The sequence below is a fragment of the Chrysemys picta genome, chromosome 8 (genome assembly GCF_011386835.1).
Source record: "Chrysemys picta bellii isolate R12L10 chromosome 8, ASM1138683v2, whole genome shotgun sequence".
Classification (NCBI taxonomy): Eukaryota; Metazoa; Chordata; order Testudines; family Emydidae; genus Chrysemys; species Chrysemys picta.
Window position 1 is genome coordinate 10,032,270 of NC_088798.1, and position 24,498 is coordinate 10,056,767.

The 24,498-nt window shown below is 44.9% G+C and overlaps 1 protein-coding gene across 13 annotated transcripts in view; it reads right to left on the reverse strand.

The window, feature by feature from the left end:
• The window catches only part of TTC39A (tetratricopeptide repeat domain 39A), a 101,212-nt gene that overhangs the window by 34,477 nt on the left and 42,237 nt on the right, over nt 1–24,498 (reverse strand). For all 13 annotated transcript variants that reach the window (XM_065555352.1, XM_065555357.1, XM_042844992.2 and 10 more), the window contains 7 exons: nt 20,390–20,457; nt 12,620–12,684; nt 11,274–11,373; nt 9,043–9,108; nt 3,261–3,369; nt 2,121–2,188; nt 1,970–2,029 (listed from right to left, as the gene is read on the reverse strand). In XM_065555352.1, coding sequence (XP_065411424.1) covers nt 1,970–2,029; nt 2,121–2,188; nt 3,261–3,369; nt 9,043–9,108; nt 11,274–11,373; nt 12,620–12,684; nt 20,390–20,457 — 536 coding nt within the window. The remainder of the gene's footprint in view (nt 1–1,969; nt 2,030–2,120; nt 2,189–3,260; nt 3,370–9,042; nt 9,109–11,273; nt 11,374–12,619; nt 12,685–20,389; nt 20,458–24,498) is intronic.

Consider the following 24,498-nt stretch of genomic DNA (forward strand, 5'->3'; position numbering starts at 1 on the left):
GCATTTCCTAGGATCAGGCCCACTGACTTCAAGGCAGCAGGATCAGACCCACTGACTTCAAGGCAGCAGGATCAGACCCTTGACTTCACAGTCTCACCCTGTATTATCATGTTTACCATCTACAGTCCTCCTTATACCTTAATTTTATTACCGGATGCCAAGTGTAGTTGAATAGTAGAGCAGCAAGAGGAGTGTTTGTTGCAAGGGAAGATTAGGAAATTAAAGTCAGAGGGGCAGTTCCTCAGCTGGTGTATAATATCAAAGCTCCACTAACATCAGTAGAGAATGACAATATATATCAGCTGAGGATCTGCCCCAGAGTATTTGGGACATGTAAAAAACAGCAAGAGAAGAGAAGAGTACAAGTCAGTTTGGAGGGAGAGAAGTCCAAGAGCAGGCAAAGGAAAATAACTGCAGAGCGTTAAAGGCACAGCGGGTTTCAAGATGGGTTAGACAAAGAGCATTAATATTGGAGAACTGTTATACTATCATCACACTGGAGTAAGAGCAGCACAAGACAGTATACCACATTCATCACTCTCACACGCATACTTGCTTAATTGTCCAGTCTTTCAGAGCCACTGCCTTAAAGCCACATAGTTTGATACCAGCTCTGCAACTAGGGGCCTGGCTACACTTGCAGATGTAGAGCACAGAGTTAAACCAGCCTTCGTAGAGCGCAGTAGGGAAAGTGCTGCAATCTGTCCACACTGAAGCTGCAAGTGCACTGGCGTGGCCACATTAGCAGCTCTTGCAACGGCCACAGAGCAGTGCATTGTGGTAGCTATCCCAGCATGCAAGTGGCTGCAACGTGCTTTTCAGATGAGGGGGGGTGGGGTGGAGTGTGACAGGGAGTGTGTTGTGTGTATGTGGGGGGAGGTTTTTGGGGGGCTGACAGCATGTCAGTATGCTGTCTTGTAAGATCAGACAGCAACAGATACCCCATATCCCCCCCCCGCCCCTCTCTCTCACACACAGCATTCCACACTAATGGTTGCTTTGTCTCAGAGCAGATAAGCATGCCGGCTGTCAGAAACAGAGCTTTCAAAGGGCATATTGGCATGCCTACAGCTATTACAAAACAATGGCAAGAGTGGCCACTTGACTTAAGGGGATTATGGGATGTTTCCAGAGGCTGATCAGAGCGCAGTAATGCAACACCTCATTCACACTGGCGTTTCAGCCAATACGCACCAAGTGTTAATCTCCTCACCGAGGTGGAGTACCAGGAGCGCTCTAGCCCTGGAGTCAGAGCGTTCTACGTGCCTTGCCGGTGTGGACGGGTAGTGAGCTACGGCGCCTGGGGCTGCTTTAATGCACTGTAACTCGCAAGTGTAGCCAAGCCCTAGCACTCAGCTGTAGCTGGTGGAATTTCTGCCGAGTTTAATTGAATCAGGAATTGCATTGTTCAGGATACATATAATCAGCTACTGTTTGACTGGAGTGCTCCATTCTGAGCCAACACTTCTGGCGACCTTTTCAGGACAGCAATCATGGGGGTTCTTGATTGCACATCGGCATGGAGGCCCAGCAACACTTTAAAGGACTGTTGCAAAAACATTATTTCAAAGGGGTTTTGCTTGAAGTTGGGCATTTTCAGTGTAGAACTTTCAAACCCAAATGATTAAACCCTGAGCCAATCAAGTCATTAAAACAAATCACAGATGGTTATTTTATGTTGTTCAATTCAATTAACTGAAAGCAGTGGGTCAAGCCATTCAAAGCAATCATCAGAATAAAATTCCTGTTTTGTATTTATGCACTACAAATTTACAGATGGATCCCAGCCAAAAAGTTAAGCATTGGAGGTGGACTTGCCCAAAATTTAGGATAATTGGCTTTGGGGTGTCTAAATATGATTAGAAGCCCAACCTACGCTCCTATTTTTTAAAATCTTCACCAGGCTTTATGACTAATAGGGCAACGTTGTTCTTGGAGGTTCTTTTCCAAGGAGAAAAGGATTACTTACTGTATCAATATTGCCTTTTATTGTTTCTATCCTGCCCGCGAAAAACAGGAATATGGCTCCCTGTAACAAACAAAAGCAACCGTGAACAATTCTCATGCAGCTTATACAGTTTAGCTACAAAAACACTAAACTAAATTAGGATTCATCTTACTTTTGGATAACGAGCCAAGTAAGGCTTGAGTAGCCTTTCTGCCTCTTCAACGTTTCCTTTCCCTGTCCCTAGATTAGTTGAGTAAAACAATGCAAATTATTAAAAGGAATCGGAGACAATAGCCTTGAGTAATCATCATCTGGACAATAAATAAATTCTCCCATACAGTAGCATTTAGGTCCAAACATAGGCCCTCATCCTGCACCACTTCAGACAGATCAGAAGAGGGCACCAAGAAGTTGCGCTTAAATGGAGGCACCATAAAGACAACCTGGTTCTGTGCTGGCAGAAATCTCCATACGACATTGCTCCCTCCCTCCCCACCTCCTGGGATCCTCAATTGTGTGCAAGACAGAAAAAGAGAAAGAAAGTGAAAGTGGGCCGGATCAGATCCTGACTGTCCATTGCTTGGCTTCTGAATGGCCATGGGGGCACCCCCCATTTCCTAACACCATGGCAACTTTTTAAAGCATAGACCCATAGAGACTGGCATTGGAATAGGCCAGGTTTTTAAACTGGGCCACACTGCATGGCTTTTGCAGTTGCAAAGGGCTATGAGACCAGAGTTGAGGTATCCAATGACACATTTTTTCAGGTACATTTAGCAATTATTCTAAAAGCTGGTAGTATATTTGCCTAGGCCTAGCCCAATGGGACTTTATCAAAGAGTGCTTTAGGGGTAGGCCAGGAGTGAATGCATCATTTTAATGGGAAATACGTCACCCCAAGAAGACGGGGTGACAAATTAACATGAAAACAGGATTTAGCAAATCTTTTTACAAGGACTTAAAAAAAAAAAAAAAAACAACCACCACACACACACACCCAAAACAACTCACTTGACCTCAGGAAGTATAACTTGTTCTTGTGACCTCTTCTTATGGCAACACCCCAGCTATCCCCTCAAGTCCCCCTCCCAAATGTCCTACACAAGCCTCCATCTTCAAGGACAAAGCCCTTTCCACAGTGATGACAGTTATTGCAAAAATCAACCACCACAAATTATCCAACTCCGTCCAGTCCAGGTTTCAATGAACAATTCACCAACAGGTTTGTAAGTTAACCACTTCTTCCCCTGGTTTCCCAGCAATGACTGATCACATGGAAGGACTATTACAGGGTTACTGTGAATAATCCTACCTAACACAAAGGTCATGAAGGTATGATAGCACAGCAGCAGCATGGTACACAGCACCGACCTAAAGCTGTACATCAAGGCTCCCTCTTGAAGCTGCAACAGACCATACTCCTGTGCAAAAATTAGAGAAGGAAGACGAAGTCTTGTAAAGCAATTACAATGCTATTTTGCTTTTAACATCTGTAGTATCATTTGTAGCTATACTGGTAGCTTAAACACACGGACTGCACTGTATATCTACAGAGGTGATATACATTGTTTATGTAGTTATTCTAGGAGAACGCACGGTAATAGTTTCCAATGGAGTGATCACTTGACTTTTGCCAAATATCATGTGGCAGAGCAGAGATTCAGATAATTGTGCAGCTGAGAGTGCAATAGTGCTTACGAGTTACCAGTATCGTCCAATAGAGCTAACATCATTTCTGAAAAATAAAATACACAGAATTTTGTAGTACCTATGCAACTGACACGTTACCACTATGCAGTGTATCTAGGCACATATCACAGTGGTGAAATGAATAGTTACTGTCAATGTAATATATATGATTTAGCCAAACAAGTTATTGGACTCAATATAGATGAATGGGGTGAAATTTCATGACCTATGATATGCAGGAGGTCAGACTAGATGATCTAATGGTCCCTTCGGGCCTTAAACTCTATGAATCTATTAACACAGCATAATATATGTTAACGCTTTAGAATGGAGGACAGGAACACTGGCATACTGGAGACTAAGTCCTCACAGTGACTTGTTACTTGACCTTCATTTAGCCTCTCTGTACCTCAGCTTTGTTCATCTGTACTACGTGTATAAGACTGTTCTGTTCTATTCAGGTTTGTATACAATGCCCATTGTCACTGTGGTATTTGAGCACCGTAATACATCTATATCTCAGAGACATTGAGGGACATACTTAATGATAATAAAGTATGTGAGATGGTAGGGGAGAGAGAGAAAGTATTGTAAAATTACTCTTGCAGCACTTGCCTACAATAGCAATATCAGGAAATGACAGACCCAGGAGTGTTGCAAAAAAACTTCTTCCAAATTAACTCTTGCATTATTTCTTGCAAACCACTTCTTTCCTGTTTAAGATCCAATGTAAAAACCAACAGAGGGTTTGTGAAGAACGTATATCCAGTGGACCTAGGTTGCTTATAGAAAGACACTGTGTACCTCCAAGGAGTCTTCAGTCCCAAAAGCAAAAGTCGCTACCACTTGAGCTAAAGAAGTAACTGCATAAATTGTCAGTAAAAAGCTGGTCTATTCTCACTGAGTCAGGTCAGCCACTAAGGGAGACCAGATCATACCCACTAAGAGAGCATGTTATTACTGATGTTATGCACACTAACACTACCCCCTGCAGGAGAAGAAGCACATCACAACTACGACCTGTCTGACAGCGACCAACCCAGAAACAGTGAGAACGTGTTCCCAAACAAAATCCATCTTAGGGAATGTTGCTACTATGCAATATACGTAGCTGTCCAGGCAATCGATTGTTTTTAAATATAGATCTGTTTAATCATATTCCCCAAATAGCTAGACAACACATTAAACACAGGACAACATGGCAAATGTTATGACGCTATGTTATGTGGGGCATACAACATTCAATACCCTATTGATTCCCTACCAAGTCAGCAAAATAAAAGAGAAAACTAATATCCAAGTAGTTAAATTCTAGCTGCTAGCCATCTGAATGCTATTCGAGATTCCTCAGATGCACAGAGACCATGCAATGTGGGGAGGACAAGGGCAGCATTCAGAAACCTCAGAACGGCTTATTCCTATTTCAGCTGGGAGTTTAACTAAACTACATCTGCTTCCTTGAAGTGAAACTACTTGAACAACTGGGGACCTGAGAGAGCTCTGTGTAGCTCAAAAACTTGTCCCTTCCACCAACAGAAACTGATCCAATAAAAGAGGATATCTCACCTATCTTGTGTGTGTCAGATCCTGGGACCAACATGATTACAACAAAGCTTCAAACAACTTTTTAATCACATTTTTTTAATTAAGGGTCTTTACAAAGAAAGCAAAACACAGAGTTGCCTTTCTTGTCTCATGACTTGGCCATGTCACCACAAGCTTATCAAATAGGATGGATATTACCATTAGCTCATCTACATAATTGATTAATTAAGTTGGGCAGAAAGCAGACAGCACTTGAATGTGTTATCACTTTGGAGTTAACTTTGGCTTAGTGTTTGCAGAAGAATGGAAAATGCCAGATAAGAGGATTTCTAGTGGGGGAAATGGTAACTCAATTACAAATTAAGACATACGTCAAAACTGATACTCAGCACAACTGATTTGGCACAAATATCCTTCCAAGTTGACCCCATCAGTCTAATTTCCTGCCTTCTATGTCAATAATTCTGCCTTTTGACCCATTACCAAACTGCATTTAAGACACGGAGGATTAACTTAAAACTTTATAATGGTTCAGACTAAGAGCTGCTCTAAATTAGACCAGCTGCCAATTTCCCTGAAGGGCAGCCCAGCAGCCAGGATGTAAAGGAGCCCCTGGCATACCCTCATACACTAGAAACCCAATTGGAGGGAGCGAGGTGGAGGACATACCGGTTGATCTGTACCACCCCACTACAAAAGGGAATTCTCTGGGGGCCAAATCCACTGGCTTCAGGGCATCTTTGCATCAGGGGAGTGATACACAGTTGTTCTAATGCAGCTTTGGATATGACTGTCTAGAAATGCAGTATTAACCTACAGTAAACAAGCAGCCCTCCACACTAAGAGTGAAACATTATCCCCCGAGTGTCCCAGTGAATTATGCATCTGCTTTATGCTGTCAGATAGGACTGTGATTTTCTCAACGCGCTGGCCACATCTTCCTCTGTGTCTTGCACAGCACCAAGCATTCTGACAGAATTTAACAAATAAGATCATCGTCTTACGGTCAAAATACAGCAGGACTCAAAATTCCTTCCCTCTCGAGTAGGGTTACCATTCGTCCGGATTCCCCCGGACATGTCCGGCTTTTTGAGCTAAAAATAGCGTCCGGGGGGAATTTGTAAATGTCCGGACTCCCCCCCCGCTGCAGAGCGCGTGGCTAACAGGGCAGCCGGCCGGATGGTGCCACTTGCATGGGGCTCCGACAGCCAGAGAGAGCCCCTCCTCCTCTCCCCTGCAGCAGAGATCACTCCCTCCCTCCCTGCATTCGCAGATCGCCTCCGGCAGTCTGGAGCTCCTCCCCCGCTCCTCCTCCACTGCTGCCCAGCGTGCCAGGACGAACGGCTCAGGTCGTTCCTGAGCAAGTTCACAGAGACATTAGGCGAAGGCCAACAACAAGGGGGCCAGGGGGTCGGAGAAGGGGCAGGGAGGTTTTGGAGGGGGCAGTCAAGAGACGGGGGGGGGGGGTCGGGAGTTCGGGGGGAGCTTCCTGGGGGTGTGGATAAGGTTTTGGGCAGTCAGGGTACAGGTAGGGGGTAGGGTCCTGGGGGGCAGTTGGGGGGGGGGGTCTTAGGAGGGGGCAGTTAGGGGACAAGGAACAGGGAGGCTTAGGTAGGGGGTGGGGTCCTGGAGGGCAGTTAGGAGCAGGGGTCCCAGGAGGGGGCAGTCAGGGGACAAGGAGCGGGGGGTGTTTGGGAGTTCTGGGGGGGGGCTGGCAGGGGTGGGGAGAGGGATCGGAGCAGTCAGGGGACAGGGAGCAGAGGGGTTTAGATGGGTCGGGAGTTCTGGGGGGGGCCGTCAGGGGGTGGAGAGTGATTGGATGGGGCGTGGGAGTCCCAGGGGTCTGTCTGGGGGTGGGGGTGTGGATAAGGGTTGGGGCAGTTAGGGTACAGGTAGGGGGTAGGATTCTAGGGGGCCAGTTAGGATGGGGGGAGGGTCTCAGGAGGGGGCAGTCAGGGGACAAGAGGCAGGGAGGCTTAGGTAGGGGGTGGAGTCCTGGGGGGCAGTCAGGGGACAAGGAGCGAGGGAGGGTTGGGGGTTCTGAGGGGGGGAGGAAGTGGGAGGGGCAGGGGCAGGATGGGGCAGGGCTTCTTCTGTCCTCTTTTTTGCTTGCTGAAATATGGTAACCCTACTCTTGAGTGCGACACCTTGAGTTACACATGCCTGTTCCCTCTCCCCTCCTACCATCTCCTGTCTTCCTTTCTATTGCTCTCACCTTGACATGTCACGTCTGTACTCCAAGGGGTAGCTTCCTCTTGCTAAGCTTTGGAAACCTGCCATGTGAAATGTGATTGCAAATGCAAGTTGCAATACTTCTCTCAGATCTGGGTTTATGACTCACAACCTTAAGCACAGCAAGATCTTTTAGATTACAGTGTTCCTGTCAAGGCGCACCCCACTTGAACTTCGGTCAATGGAATGTTTAAATACTCCCCTTTCTTTTTAGGGTATTTGGAACATTTTTGCTTATGTTTATGGTAATCTAGATCATGCTTCAGCCTGCTACCAACTATGTGAAACAGGCGCGGACTCACTGGTACAAGGAGAAGCCCACACAGGGCCACATGAGAAATCCCAGGGCCTGTCCACAATCAAGAAGGAGAGATTGAATCACAAAGGGTGAAAGTTTTCACATACAAGGTGACTGTTCACCAAGTGTCTTTACAAAAGCATGCGGCTCATAGAATTGTAAGATTGGAAGGGAACTCAAGAGGTCATCTAGTCCAGTCCCCTGCGCTCATGGCAGGGCTACGTATTATCTAGCGGTCCAGCAGTTCTCAAACTTTAGCAACCTGAGGACCCGCATTTTGAATTAAAATATTTCACAGACCCAAGCTCCCTGCTCAGCCCCAAGCCCTGTCCGCACTCCACCCCTTTCCCCAAGGCCCCATCCCTGCCCCACCTCTTTCCACCCCTGCTACCCCCCTGCCCCTCTTCTTCCCCACCTCTTTCCGCCCCCCACCGCATGCCTCTTCCAACTCCTCCCCCGCCCTCCCAGTGCCTCCTGCACACCAGGGAACAGCTGTTCAGCAGCATGCAGGAGGCGTGGGGGGGGGGGGGGAAGAGTTGATCAGCAGGGCCGGTGGCCCCAGATATGATTCCGCCCCCTCCCCTGAGCACGCCCTGTCCCAGCTCCTCTCCCTCTCCCCCAGCAGGAATTAATCATATCCTGCACTGGGACAATAGACCTCCAGGAAAATACCTTTGATCCCTTCCTGCAGACCTACCCAAGACCCTATGAGTATGGCTGGTGAGTCTGCCACTACCAAACCACCTTCCCGCACCCCACACTTTCCGAGTACGTGCCAGGCCAGTTATTCTTGGGCATCTACTTAGGAGAATTTAGATATGTCATTGAAGTTAATAGTTGCCACTAAAAGCATAGAGAAAAGAATGGCTACATAATCATATGCGCTCTCTTTTAAACTGGGTTCCATGGAGGAACAGAATAAGGGATGTCAGGATGCTGTGATTACAGTATCTATTAAATTAGATAAATTCTCAACCTCCTTATTAAATTAACTCAATATCAACTACAAATAGCGCTTCGAAGCACTATTGCAATCCAATAAATAAATAAATAAAAATCTCAATATTATACTTTGAACTGTTGCTTCTTATCTTTCTTGTATTTTCCAAACATCATGTCACTGTCAATTTTAAAATATTTACAATTTTGTTTTATTTTTTAAAAAGACCAAGAAAAAAATCCTTGAGCAGCAGTAATGTCAGCTCCAGTGATGAAAACCTGCAATACTCACATTTCGAAGAATGTTAGAATGGTGGGGTGGGGAAATCAGATTCCGGCTGTAATGTATCAGCCACATTTATTACAATCTTATCCAATGAGTGACATTTACCTTGCTTCCAGAAAACCCAACAAACTCCAGTAATCGTAGAATCCGTGTTGGGAACATGGACAATGTCTGTGGAAAGAAACATAAATACGCTGAGCAGTAATTGGAATTGGTATTCTCTCCTCTCTCAACCCCAGGATGTCTGATATGACCTTTCCAAACCCCAAAGGCAATCAATAAAATCATTAAAAGCCTAATTATGTACCCCCAAGTCTTCTTGTGTCGATGTATATGCCTCTCAGCTATTTGTTGTATCTCATGTATCCTCAAGGATTAAACAGAACTGTATCAGCCTCAGTATCACAGTAAATATGTAAACCCCCGTTTCCTAGGTAAAACTAACAGCAACTCCGGATAACACTGGTTGCTGCATTTTGCAGCACTTTAATGATTATTTCGATGGGAGCTACAGAAATTAAATGTCTGCCAGATCCATCAAGCAGGATACTCGCTATCTATGTGTTACATGGATCAGTTTTTGGAGTCCACTACACGGTTCCAAGAAACAGGTCCTTGTGTCAGAACAAACCAACCAGCCACGAATCTGATCGTACAGACACTTACTACTGGGTATAGTTCTTAGTACTCTAAGTAATCTCATTGAACTCAGGATTAGGCCACCAGTTTGTGAAACAGGAAAACTGATACTACCCCTATATTAAAGTCCTGTATACAAAAATAATAATAATAATAATAATAATTAATGGAGATATCCCATCTCCTAGGACTGGAAGGGACCTTGAAAGGTCATGGAGTCCAGCCCCCTGCCTTCACTAGCAGGACCAAGTACTGATTTTGCCCCAGATCCCCAAATGGCCCCCTCAAGGATTGAGCTCACAACCCTGGGTTTAGCAGGCCAACGCTCAAACCACTGAGCTATCCCTCCCCCCGGAACACACATTTGACACGGATTCAGTTCTTGTTATGCAACTGCCTGTATAGTAAATACTAACTCCTACAACTAAACAATGAAATGTTTACAGTAGCATTTGAACCAAGTGGAGTGTAAATCAACGAGATTTTCAAATATTTACATAATGTTGCTTTTGCTGTTAACAACTGAAAGGCAAGTTTAAAACAGTCAGTGCTAAAAAAATTAAAATTATCCCCTTTTTTAAAAAAAGAGAAGGAACTATGCTGCTGGGGAAAAAAGTTACAGAGAACATCTGAGATGCATTTATAAAGTATATCAAATAAATTGGGGTCCTAGTATTATGATAGCCAGTAAGGCAGTATTAATAGCAAGAACCACCATTTTAGTTTGCATTCTTTCTTCTTATTGTTTTAATGGGAATCACACCTATGAATTATGGGAGGGAGAGACACTAAAAGAACACATTAAAGGAGATGCTGCAGAAATACTCAGCTATACTTTAAGAAGTATGAGAACAATTCATGCATAATCAGATTGCATCTGCTGTGACTTGGTTTCTTACTGTTGATAGTCACAGTTTACGTAAAGTTTACGTAAAGCTTTTCTGAGCACGGGGCTGAACACACACAGAATCAAAATCAGACCTGTGCACAAACTATCTGGTACTCCTGCTTCTGGCCAGTTTAGAAATCATCCCAAAGCATCTTTACAGACATGGGGAGCAGTACAGCATTGCTATTTATTCCTGTCCTTAGCTTATTCCTCCATTAAGTGCCACCTGGTCATGTTGCTGCATACGATCCTGCCATCTAGTTGGTAGCCAACCTCTAGGTCTGACTGACCTGTAAGCTTTAGGTATTGTAAACATGCAGGGAGCTATCAGGTGAAGACTGAGCTGCGATCAGCTCTTTCCACCGTCGAACTACTGATCACAGCTCAGGTTAGTCAAGTGGCCCAGCATGCTACTTTGTCCTGACCACAGTAAGTACTAACACAGGCCCAAATCCTACAATGAACGCTATACGGGCAGACGCTTGCACTCATGCAGAGACTCCTTGACGTCAGCAGAGCTCCATGCAAATGCAGAGGAGTGCTTGCACACAGTGAACTCTAGGATCACGGCCATAGCAGTTCCTCTCTATTTCTCTTTTATGTGTAGTATGTTCACCCTTGATCGTTCTTAATCATGTTAGTATCTGCAGATGCTGTAAACTAGCAGAGGGCCGGACACGGCAAATACTGGCACACTTCTAACTTCAAACGTGAGAGGTTCCATTAAACTCAGTAGAACGCAGGTGTTTAAGTTAAGCATGTCTGTGTTTACAGCAGTGGGGCCTTAGTGAAGCCTTCTTTTACATACCAGGTTGAAAGCTCCAACACCAAGCTTTACGCCTCCTTCAAAGTGGAGATAGTTCTTTCCTTTAACATAGTTTGGAGACTGTATAAGACTGTCCAGTTCCCTAACAATACAGAAGATAACATTACAGAATACATGGATGACCGGGTAAATATTTAGCCCAATTCAGTACGAAAGTTGACCAGTCATTTTGAAATATAACAATTATAGTCATAACTCTGAAGTCTCATCTAATCTAGATAGATGAAAGTAGCCAGAAGCTATTGTTAACCATGGAAGTGGTAAAAGGTCTCATTTCTTTTTCCTATTCATTAGTACAGTACAGAACAGTTTCTTTCCACATGTGCAAAACTTTAACAAACCAGGCGTCTAAGCAAGCATGCCCTGACTGAACATGTGAAGGGCAAATTCTTTACCATGCAAACAACAGGAAATATACCAGGATTTATGTGTACATGAACTAAGGAGAACATCTCTTGTATTTGCAAAAATGAAGAGAGATGCCAGCTTGGTAGACTTACATGGTCAACTTTCGAATGATGGACCTATGAACTTGCACTCTCTACTGCCATGAGTGCTTTAAAAAGGAGAATTCCATATCCCTTTAACATTTCTAGGAGAGCTGTCTGCACTATTGTGTGGCAGGATGATGCAGCATGTTACAGAGGACACACTGAACTCTGTGAGTGACTTTGCTTTTGTTCTTATTTGCCTGGCTGTTTTTTCCATAATCTAAATAAAGTTATTCAGGCGGAAAAGATAAGGCAGCATGTGCATAGAATCATAGACTATTTGGGTTGGAAGGGACCTCAGGAGGTCATCTAGTCCAACCCCCTGCTCAAAGCAGGACCAATCCCCAGACAGATTTTTGCCCCAGATCCCTAAACGGCCCCCTGAAGGATTGAACTCACAACCCTGGGTTTAGCAGGCCAATGCTCAAACCACTGAGCTATCCCTCCCCCTGTGCATAGAACAGTACAGAGGAAACAAGTTGTCTGACAAGTTGAAAGCTACTCCAGATGTTTTTGTTTGATTGGTTTTAGGACTGAGGGAGGAGGTTTGACATAAACAGCATCTGCATGTGGATGTGGCTCACTTGCTAGCCACCAATCAGTATGAAATCCATGTTCTCTAGGAGTGAACTGAGGGGGACCACGTATCCCAGTCTGCATGGGTTGAAAATTACTCATGCTCCTAGATTTTGAAGATTGTGTAAGTTATAATAACTATGTGCCTAAGTAAATAAATAATAACAATGGTAATTCTGAGACACCCCCCTCCCACCAGAGTCTTTTTACTGCAGATGGGCATCTGGTATGATAATAATACAGTAATTCAGGCCTACTTACCTATATGTCTGATAACTGTTCCTGACTTTGATGCCTCCTTTGATAAAGCTAACCATGTTCTCATCCTGGTGGAAGGGAAACACATTAGCACTGAGCAATTTAAAATGCATTTGCTTTCTGGAAATTAATAGATGTGAGTAAAACAATTTAAGATGAATCAGACAGGGATGAGTCTCTCTGGAGCAGTAAATGGCTAAGACTTAGGATTTCTTTTCTAATTTTTGTTTTTACTGTCCTAAAATATCTTTTTTTTTCATGCTTTCTGGGTTTAGTTGCTTTAACTCTGAGGTGTGGATCTTTAGTCCACATTAATGACCACAGGAATAGAGCCATATTGTCCCTTGTTGCTGTTAGCAAAAAGTGGCACCTATAGTACAGACAGCTGTGGCTGTTTTAAAAGACTGCAACGAGCTTTGAATCATTTGTCCTTCAGCACGGTTACGATTCAGACATTCCCTGGCTCAGCACCAGCTACAAACAGCTGACTGCCTGCACCAGATCCTGCAGGATGCAATTTGGGTTCATGAAAAACACAAGGTACATTGGAGGTGCTCGCTTTTTGCTACTGAGTGTTAATGGTAAGTGTGTAGCACAGCCATAAAAAGCAATGTAACAAATGCTCAGATATTGCATTACAAAATATAAGAAACATGGAATCTACAAGATAAAATATGTAGGGGCCTTTGAGTTAAGAATTACGATTCAACAGATGAGAAACCGCTTGATAATTTTCTGTTAGTAGCTTCTTTCCTCATTCATCCCTAATGGGTAATGCCCCCCACCTGTGGGATACAGAGGCAAGCCAATGTTGCTGCAGGCTCCAGGACTAAACCCTGCCCTTCAACTCAGCCCAGCAAAAGAGGTCAGCAAAAAAGCTGAAGGAACACTCCAGGAATCCAATGTTAGCATCAAGACAACAGCTTGATAGAATATATGAATTACATTTATGTTTAAGTCTCCCTTTAGAGAAAAAAATCAATTTGTTACCAACTGTATTCCAGTCATTTACCAGATTACCCGGGTGGTCTGAATGAGGGGAGAAGCTGCTAACGGGAAGAAAATCATCATCAGGCAAGAAATTTTTCATTCTGCTGCACAGCTTCTCTCCACATTCATCATTAATGGAAAATAACGAGCAGTGAATCAAAGAAGTGGTGGGGGAGGATAAGCAGAGTTGTAATTATTACAGTAGAATACTAGTCAGGAATGGAAATTATCTCCCTTGCCCCACCTTTAAAAGCAAGAATTTTGTAATTTAAAGGAGCCAATCCAGTAGGGAACCTTTCTACCAAAGGATGTGTCTGCACAGGAATGGAAACTTATTTTGCAAAATTTCCTCAGATGAAGCTCATGCACTTTGGGGGATTCCTACTCCATATATAGTTTTCCAGATGCCTAGTAGGCTAACTGCTGCGGGATTTTAATATCTTGTCTGCTGCAACTTTGAGGTCTGAAGGCAGTGAATTTTGGAGGGAATGAGATGAACTCTGTGGGTGTCCTCAATATACTTGAGATGTATCTTTAGAATGCTAGGAATGCCCATTTATGTCTCAACCTTCCAAAGGATTGGAATAAAAAGGTGGGAGAGCTATTTCCCAGGAACCGTGGAAAGAAGAATTTACATCGAACTGAAAAGTATCTGGCACTATAGCATTTTTTTCATGACAATAGTAGTGTGGCTCTTGTATAGATAGAGAAACGAATTCAAAAACCTGCTTTTCAGAGGCAACAGTGATTGGAAAAGCCAGGCACAGGCTTGTCTAATCTGTCGTCCTGATTAATCTTGACATCTGATGCTCAGGTGGGGAGTCCGACGTGCCTTTCTAAAGAATGTTGCTAGGGCTGGTTCCCACTTTTCTACGGTGCTTGGTTGTGTAGGACTCCCATCAACTATTCTGGAGAACCTCTAGTGTAGCAGATATCAACAGAATTTTATAGTTGTCTTGCTCGGCTCATCTCCGGTGAGGCCTCAGCTGGAGTACTGAATCTAATTCTGGGTGCCACACTTTAGAAAAGATGTGGACAAATTTGAGAGAGTCCAGAGGAGAGCAACAACAATGATACAAGGTTTAGAAAACCTGACCTATGAAGAAAGGTTAATAAACTAGACATGTTTAGTCCTGAGAAAAGAAGACTGAGCGGGGACCTGGTAATAGTTTTCAAATATATTAAGGGCTGTTACAAAGAGGACAGCAATCAATTATTCTCCATATCCAGTGAAAATAGGACTGTAGGGGTAGGTAAGCTCTGGAATATTCTTCCAAGGGAGACTGTAGAATCCCCTTCATCGGAGGTTTTGAAGTACAGGTTGGACAAACACCTGTCAGGGATAGTCTAGTTTTACTTGGTCCTGCCTCAGCACAGGGGGCTTGACTTGATGACCTTTCGAGGTCCCTTCCATCCCTATAGTTCTAGGATTATTATTTGTATTATGGCAATATCTGGGCCTGGGCCCCATTGTGCTGGGCACTGTACAAAAAAAAAAAAAAGTCTGTTTCCCAAAATGCTTTCTGTTTCCCTTCACACCAGAAATGTAATGTGACCAGATCAAGGAGTGAAATTTCCTTGTTGAATTCTCTCTGGATATCAAAATTTCTCAATGAGGCTAATGGAAAATCCCCGCTGAATTACACTCTCTCTTCCAATGCCCAGGCTGTAACTGTAGGTGGTCCAGGTCTGGATGAAGGAGTCCCTGCTTAAAGAGACCTGGTGTTTTCTGCAGGCGCAATGGAGGTTCCGAGGCTGTCTGTCAAGTTCAGAGTGCCTTTGGGTCATTGGAGGACTATGGGGAGACCCTTTCCCTCTTTTCTGTATCCTTTATGCAACCTGTCTTGAAAGGTAGCAGATTCTTCTCTGTGGCAATGAAAATAATATCCTGGACAGAGGAGCTTTGACCCCTGGCTACTCCTTATTTTTGAAAGGGATATAGACACTGATGCTTCAATCATAAACAAACATTTACATGGGAGGTAGCAGGAAACTTCCCCTATGAGCACCATAATTGTCCACAATGTGGTTTCTTGCACCCTCTTTTGAAACAGCTGGTTTTGGCCACAATTATAGATGAGATACTGGATTAAATGGACCACTGGTCTGAACTATGCAGTCATGTGTATATGTTTTCATTCTGACAACTCTGTCAGTGGTGTACCTAAGTGAATTAAATGAATGTGGATTCTAAATTTTTGACAATTTGTCATCCATGTATGCACTCCACCTTGAGAGGCTTGCTTGAGCATGTTGGTTGTACTTACCTGCCCACAAATGGACTTTCAAAGGTGATCTGAGAAGGACATCTAATTTTGTATTGTACCCGGTAAATGGTTCCATTTAAAGAAATATCTAGAGGGTGCATTTTGAAAAATCTCATTCAGAGATGAAGCCAGTACTTATCTCCTACAGGTAGGATTGCTGGTGCCAATTGGCTAGAGATGACCACTGCCAGGAAATGAATGATACAATGATGTTTTGGATCTTTGCAAATCTTTACCATGGTAGGAAAATTATGGCCAGAGCCAAGTAGTTTTGACCCATGGGTGAGCAATTCTCTGCATTGGGTTCAAAAAGTTCTTCTCGATTTTTGAGCCACTGGTGGGTATGTATCCTTTCCAGCAGCTGGAATATTATGAATTGGTCCATTTCTCTCGACAGGGTACCAATTGGCACGTTGTCCATGAATGGGTATGGAGTCTTCCACAGGGGAGTAGAGATTTCAGGAGGCGGTCAAGGTCCTACAGGTCTCTCCAACTCAAAGCTCATGTTCTGGCAGCACAAGGGTCAGTGGGTATACCAGGCCCACTGAGGCTCCTGAGAAGCTGCCTATAACAACTCACACACTTGACTCTGTGTTTGCTGCTGCAGTGAAGGGCAGAGGGAGCTCACTTCAGAGGTGCTCTGCCAGAGAAACCAGAGGGTGAGAGCTTCTATACTCCAGAGATTCTTCACCTCAGGAGAGGGAAAGAGGAGCTAGATGCTGAAATGAAGTCACTACCGCACAAAAATAAATAGAAATTAAAGTTAGAAAACAAAATGGCTAGAAGAAACTGAACTGCCAATTTGGTCTGCTGCTGGGGGCAGAAAATCTGGTAGCCTGCGCTGAAGGGCAGCGCTTAGTCCCAGAGCCTCCATCAACAACACTGAACCACTTGCAAATTCCACACTGAGGGGCATTATCCATTAGCGATGGATGAGAGAGAAGCTGTGCAGTATAAATGAGAGTGTCACTCCTGGTATGATAATATGTCCCCAGAGAGTTTAATCCAAATCATGGTGCAGCAAATGCTTACAGAACAATGGGACCCTGTTTACTTTTGTTCCATAGAGCAAATGTTTATTTCCATCATTCAACTGGAGGGTTCCACAGGGCATCATACATACTAGTTTAAAGGCTGCTTTCTGTTTAGTGGCTGGGGGAAGGTTTCAGAAACAGGACATTTACTTCAGTTTCAGCCCAGAAATTCAGAAAGATCATTGCTAAGAATGAAAAGAATCAATGCTACAAGAGATGCCTGAATATCAATCTCCTAGGGAAACCCTGAGGCAGATTTGAGAAAGCAGTTGATGAGTGGCATCCATGCTCTATGTGTTTCACCTGAATTCAGTAGATAGAATATTCTATCATAGAAAGAAACAAATGCTATGAACCAAAAGCCTTTGAACTGTCAAGACAGTAAAATCTGTGTTATCCGGCACTTTACCAACTGAAAAGCTCTAGAAAGCGGCATTTCTGATATCTCCCAATACAAATCTTCATAGGGTTGCCAGGTGTTCGGTTTTCAACTGGAACACCTGGTTGAAAAGGGACCCTGGTGGCTCCAGTCAGCACCTCACACTGGGCCATTAAAAGTCCAGTTGGCGCGGGGCTGGCAGGCTCCCTACCTGGCTCTTTGTGGCTCCCCAGAAGCGATGACATGTCCCTACTGCTCCTAGGTGGAGGAATGGCCATGGGACTCCATGCGCTGCCCCTGCCCTGAGTGCTGGCTCCGCAGCTTACATTGGCTGGGAACCACGGCCAATGGGAGCTGCAGGGGCGGTGCCTGTGGACAGAGGCGGTGCGCAGAACCGCCTGGCCTCATATCCACCTAGGAGCAGCAGGGACACGTCGCCGCTTGCAGGGAGCTGCCCGAGGTGAGCGCCGCCCGCATCTGGCACCCCGAAACCCCTCCCACACCCCAACTCCCTGCCCCGAGCCCTGGCCTGCACCCAAACTCTCTCCCAGAGCTACACCCCATGCCCCAACGCCCAGCCCTGAGCCCCCTCCCGCACCCAAACTCCCTCCCCTCCATTGGTAAGTACAACTCTTAGGCTTGGTCTACACTACCCCCCCTAATTCGAACTAAGGTACGCAACTTCAGCTACGTGAATAACGTAGCTGAAGTTCGAAGTACCTTATTTCGAATTAGTTCAAACTTACCTTGGTCCACACTCGGCAGGCAGGCTCCCCCGTCGACTCCGCGGTACTCCTCTCGGCGAGCTGGAGTACCGCAGTCGACGGCGAGCACTTCCGGGTTCGACTTATCGCGTCCAGACTAGACGCGATAAGTCGAACCCAGAAGTTCGATTTCCAGCCGTCGAACTTGCCGGTAAGTGTAGCCAAGGCCTTAGTTAACTAATTTTTGGCTAACTGGCAGCCCCCATCCCCCCAACATACCGGATAACAAAGCTTTCACTGTAGTTTGTACTTCCTGGGAAAAGGGCAAAGTGGCTTTTTACAGTGTTTTGGTAATCTTCAGTAAGCATCTAAAGTAACCACTTTAAAAACTCTTAGTAAATACAAGAGGTAAAGCACCTTCATTTAATTTTTAAAACTAGTTCTTGCCTCCATGAAAAATTAAAAAGCTAAAACAGAAAATGAATGAGGTCTTGTGCATCCCAGCCTAAGCAACGCTGTACAGACATGTTGTCAGAAGAGGGAGCACATGAACAGGGCCTTCTTTATGCGTAGGAGGCAGAAGTTATGCCCTTTCTCTTATGCATGAATGGTTTTAAAAAGAAAATGACCAGTTAAGGCCAACATCGCTGCCGTAAATGTCCCGTTCCTAAGATACTAAGAACACTACCAGAACTATGTAGTGCCTTTCAGCCACAGATATCAAATCAGTTTACAAAGCTGGTAAATTTGATTATCTCCTCTTCACAGATGGGGAGGCAGAGAGGTTAAGTGACTTGTCCACCGCACCATGAGATGCAACTGAGGGCTTGTCTACACTGGCACTTTACAGCGCTGCAACTTTCTCGCTCGGGGGTGTGAAAAAACATGCCCCTGAGCACAGCAAGTTTCAGCGCTGTAAAGCACCGGTGTCAACGGTGCACTAGCACTGGGAGCTGCGCCTCTCGTGGAGACGGTTTTTTAGAGCACTAGAAGAGCTCTCTCCTAGCGCTCTGCCGTGACTACACAAGCCACGTTTAGCATTGCCAGTGTAGACTACCCTGAGTCAGGAATAGAAATTAAGAATTGAAACTCTCATTCACATGCTTTAACCACAGACTGAAGTTCAGCTGACAGCTGCTGATGTTAGCTCCTGGGGCAAGCCCAGCTTTTGTACTCTAAACAGAAGACACCAGAAGCTACACGGAGAAAGAGAGAGGCAACACTTTTTCTCCCATAACACAATTCAGCACTGACTAGTAACAACAATCAGTGGAACGTCCAGGGGTGACAGCCCTTCAAGAACAACAACAACAACGAACAACCTTGTTAATGTAGATTCATTACTTTGGGTATGGCCAGACTACCCGCTGAATTGGCGGGTAGTAATCGATCTATCGGGGATCGATATATCGCGTCTCATCTAGACGCAATATATCGATCCCCGAACACGCTCCCGTCGACTCCAGAACTCCACCAGGGCGAGCGGCGGTAGCGGAGTCGACGGGGGAGCTGCGGCCGTCGATCCCGCGCCGTGAGGACCCGAGGTAAGTCGAAATAAGATACGTCGACTTCAGCTACGCTATTCCCGTAGCTGAAGTTGCGTATCTAACATTGACCCCTCCTGCCCCCCCCACTGTAGACCAGCCCTTTGATTACTCATTGGATTTTGGGAGAAGCAGAGGAACAAGTTCCTCTGCAGGCTACAACTCCAATGACCTTTGTTTCTCTTCCATGCTATCCCACCCCCATTCATACACTGGCCACGCTTACTGAAGTGACCTTCCACCCAGCCGAAGAATGTGAGGACAACTCCTTTCCAAGTACATCAACATCACTCCTACGTCATGCAGAGGGGGTGCTAGAGAGAGCTGCAAAGTGTCCCCCCCCCCCCCCCGGACTGCAGCTGCCTCCACAGCACTCTGAGACCAAGAAGTAAGGCCCACGTCTTAGGTACCTAACTCCTACTAATTTCAATGGAAGTTAGGTGCCTAAATACCCTGGAGTGGGGGGTTCTCAAACTGGGGGTCGGGACCCCTCAGGGGGTCGGGAGTGGGGGGGGGGGTTGCGAGCGGTCAGCCTCCACCCCAGACCCCGCTTTGCCTCCTGCATTTATAATGGTGTTAAATATATAAACAAGTGTTTTTAATTTATAAGGGGGGGGGTCGCACTCAGAGGCTTGCTATGTGAACGGGGTCACCAGTACAATAGTTTGAGAACCATTGGAGGATGTGGGCCCAAAGACTTGGTCCAGTAGACTTGACCTGGGTCACTTGCATGGGTGTATGAAAATGTGCACTTTAATGTCCCACATAAAGATCTCCATCTGTATACAATTGATTTCCAAAACCTCCTGTTCCCCTCCTGCTTTCATGAAACAGCCATAATGGGTGGTACTGTACCTGCAGGAATGTGAGAGCCGCTCTCTGAAGCAAGCATTCAGCATAGCAAATTTCTGCATGAATTTCCTCTAGTGTGAAAGGGTGGGGGTGGGAGAGGGAAAAGACACAATCAGACAACAGATTAATTAAAGTAGTAGTATTATACCCCCAAATAGGAAAACAGAATACAATAAATGCAAAGGGTGAGAAAACCTCAAAAAGAAAATCTGATCAGACTTTGTTTCTTCCAGGTTGTTGAATTAACCCCAAGTGATAGTGACACAAAATTGTTACCAAGTGGCTGCTCGGTGGGGGTCTCAGCCCAGATCTTGGCAGAGCGGGGTCTAGAATGCAATGATCATCACCAAAAATTGTAGCAGTCTCAGCAGAGAAATAATGATGAAGGCTCTATTCAACAAAGCAAGTACTTAATTTTAAGCATATAAATCATCCCATCCCTATCCACCGAGGCGTTTAAACTAAAGAGCTATACTGCATAGAGATGGGATAAGTCACATACTGAAGGTCAAGCATGTATTTAAGTGCTTTGCTGAACGGGGACCCAAATGGGCATGGAGACCAGTCTATTGTCTCACTCTAGAAGAGTTACCTCCAAGCCAAGGAGAGGCACTTTGGCAAGATGGCACAAGCAAGCTTGGGTTTGGAATGGGTCCCAAATGAGGAGAGATTAAAGAGGCTAGGACTTTTCAGCTTGGAAAAGAGGAGACTAAGGGTGGGATATGATAGAGGTATATAAAATCATGAGTGGTGTGGAGAAAGTGAATAAGGAAAAGTTATTTACTTGTTCCCATAATATAAGAACTTTGGGCTATCAAATGAAATTAATGGGCAGCAGGTTTAAAAACAAATAAAAGGAAGTTCTTCACACAGCGCAGTCAACCTGTGGAACTCCTTGCCTGAGGAGGTTGTGAAGGCTAGGACTAGAACAGCGTTTAAAAGAGAACTAGATAAATTCATTGAGGTTAAGTCCATTAATGGCTATTAGCCAGGATGGGTAAGGAATGGCGTCCCTAGCTTCTGTTTGTCAGAGGGTGGAGATGGATGGCAGGAGAGAGATCACTAGATCATTACTTGTTAGGTTCACTCCCTCTGGGACACCTGGCATTGGTCACTGTCAGTAGACAGGATACTGGGCTGGATGGACCTTTGGTCTGACATAGTATGGCCATTCTTATGCTTTGTCCCACCTGAATTCTAATCCTGGTTCTGACACTCCTGTACTGAATAGGGAATATGTATGATTTATGAATTCTGTATGAGATTATGAACCCTGTGTGCCTATGTCAGGCTGTACACTCCATTCTGAATATGTAGCCTTTTGCCTTCTCTATGCTGTTTGCCTCTGCGTTGGGTTGAAAATTCCGAAGGCTGGTAGCAAAAGGACAACAATAGAGGATACCCAATCATTGGAAATCTATTCACATTAGACAAAAGAATGATCCCCTGCCCAGGAAAACTAGTTTAGCAGGGGGCAAGTCACTTTGGCATCAGTCATCAGACAGGAGTTTGGGCTCATGTGGGGAACTGGCAAAGGTGTCACCTGACACAGGGCACTGAAGGTTTTTAAAAGGGTAGAGGCTAGTCTGCTTAGCGGCCAGCCATGTTCTCCAGTTCATGCGGGAGCGACCACTCACCCATGTAACAGCCAGCAGGAGGCAGGGGACATCCTCCCTGCCTGCCTTCCTAGAACCACGACTCCCAAGGGAAGGGTGAAATAGAAAGTGAGGGATATTGCAGTTTCAGATGTTTATTATTTTGTGTGATCTATACTTGCCCGTGCTTTACATGATTAAAGGGGGAGGGTTAGCTCAGTGGTTTGAGCATTGGCCTGCTAAATCCAGGGTTGTGAGTTCAATCCTTGAGGGGGCCATTTAGGGATCTGGGGCAAAAAAAAATAGTTGGGGATTGGTCCTGCTTTGAGCAGGGGGTTGGTTGGACTAGATGACCTCCTGAGGTCCCTTCCAACCCTGATAGTCTATAAAGGATAAGGTTAGACTTGGCAAAGTACGGGTGTTGAGTGCTTCACAACCACTGCGTGCCTCTAATGGAATTAAACTATAAATGAGAAGCTTCACATCTCTGGGGAGTAGTTCTGGGGGAGGGTGTGTTTAAGTCTTGGGGAGTGAGATGGGTCAGCACTGAACTCCGAGGGGCTAAGCAGCTGGACAGCAGGTTCCGACACTCAGAGGTGGTGCCAGATAGAAGATCAGCACCCTGAAAGTGTGCCTAGGAACTCAGAGTGGGGCAGTGGCCAGGCTCCAGGAGATACAGCACAGCAGAGGTTTGGATTTCCCTCCCAGCAGCCCTAGCAGGTGGCCAGGAAGGGGCACTCACTAGGATCTGAGACAACCAGTCTTCGATTGATCATTTTGTTTCTGTGCCTCCGCTTCCCCCTCTGTATAATGAGGATAACAACATCAACTTACCTCATGGGGGTGTTGTGAGAAGTAGTTAATGTTAATACAGTGCTTTGAGAACAAAGCACTCTAACTGCTACACTGCTAAACACTATTGCTGTGAGGTTGCAGCAGCATCAAACATGGGCCAGCAAGATAGAGGCTGCAAACATATCATATCCTCTTCCTCTGCCCTTTTCTCCCTGGGCCACAGGAGGCAAGACATTTCATTTGGGGGTGGAGTGGGGTGTGTGTGAAAGGACAAAGAAAAAGGAGCTGGGGAAGAGATGTGTGAACCACTCTTAGGCACTTCCCTCTATTCAGGGAAGTCGTCCTGAGCACCAGCTTCCAGGGGCACCAGATCAACAGATGGAGGGGGCGGGAAGGGGCCACATCACTCAGCAATTTTGTTTTGGGGGGGTTCTTTTGTTTTGTTTTTCCCCTCCCACTCAGCTACTTGTGGGGCAGCCAAAAACATTTTCCGTCCTGAGATGCAAAGCACATAGGTCAGCCCTGCATCAATCAACAGATTAGTAGGGTGACATTAACGGAGGTCTTGAGGGAAGAGCTTTATTTTGTGCCCCTCCCACATCAGGCTGGAGGCTATAATGATGCACAACAGCAACTGGACAGAGGATGGTCACACAAGATAAAAACAGCTGTGGCTCCAGAATGAACATGTGGGTTGTGCCCACTTTAAGCTCTTTAGCAAATAGAATTAACAGAAAGAAAGAAAGAAAGAAAGAAAGAAAGAAAGAAAGAAAGAAAGAAAGAAAGAAAGAAAGAAAGAAAATACCACATCTGAATGCTGGGGAACAGGATTTTATACAAGAAGGGCCCAAAGATCTGAAATGCTGGTTTAGTTTTTGGAAAGGGATCACTGAATACTACAATCTTAGTTTAATTGAATGCATGGTCCAACATACGTAGCTCTATACAACACAAGCCACATGTTAAACGTAGTGCAACCCAAGGCTGAGTCTCCTTACTGTATTTCCTTCAGAGATCACGTTCAGCTTGTTTTATGCAGTATTACAGTGTTGACAACTCTTTAGATTTATTCATGAGTCCTGTGATATTTGGTGCAGGGATTTTAAGCCCAGGCTCCTGGAGTCATGTGGGAATGTCAGGGTTTTTTGTTTCTTTTTCATTAAGTTTCTAGCTCTCGTGCTTATAGAGAAAAGTCTGAAAACTTGATCTGAGTGCACTCTAAAGGCTCAGACACCAGAAGACAAATAAGAATCCTAATATTAATATTCTTTAGTAAATTTCATTATTTTTATGCCCATCTCATGATTTTTACACATGTAGGGGCTGGCAATACTGTAATTACTTCCCACCTCCCATCCTTAAGAGTTGATTCCTCGGATAGTCCTGAGATCCTGTTCAGCAAATTATTAAACTATTTTGCGAGGGTCTGTCTACACTGACTGAAATACACACACACACACACACACACACACGCTCACTCTTGCTTCCATGACCAAATACAACCTAAGTGACGGACAAGATCATGAGACAAAAATAATTTAATATTATTTCCCTCCTAGATGTTGCACAATAGTGCTAAGCTTTTTAATCACATGACCCTATCTCATTTAGTCCAATTGTGCGTCATGCCCTTGATGAGTTATTATAGTGTACTGTGTATGCACACATTCAGTGTTTATTATCAAGGAAATGGCCGTTTTTTAATAAAGAGAGATCTAATAG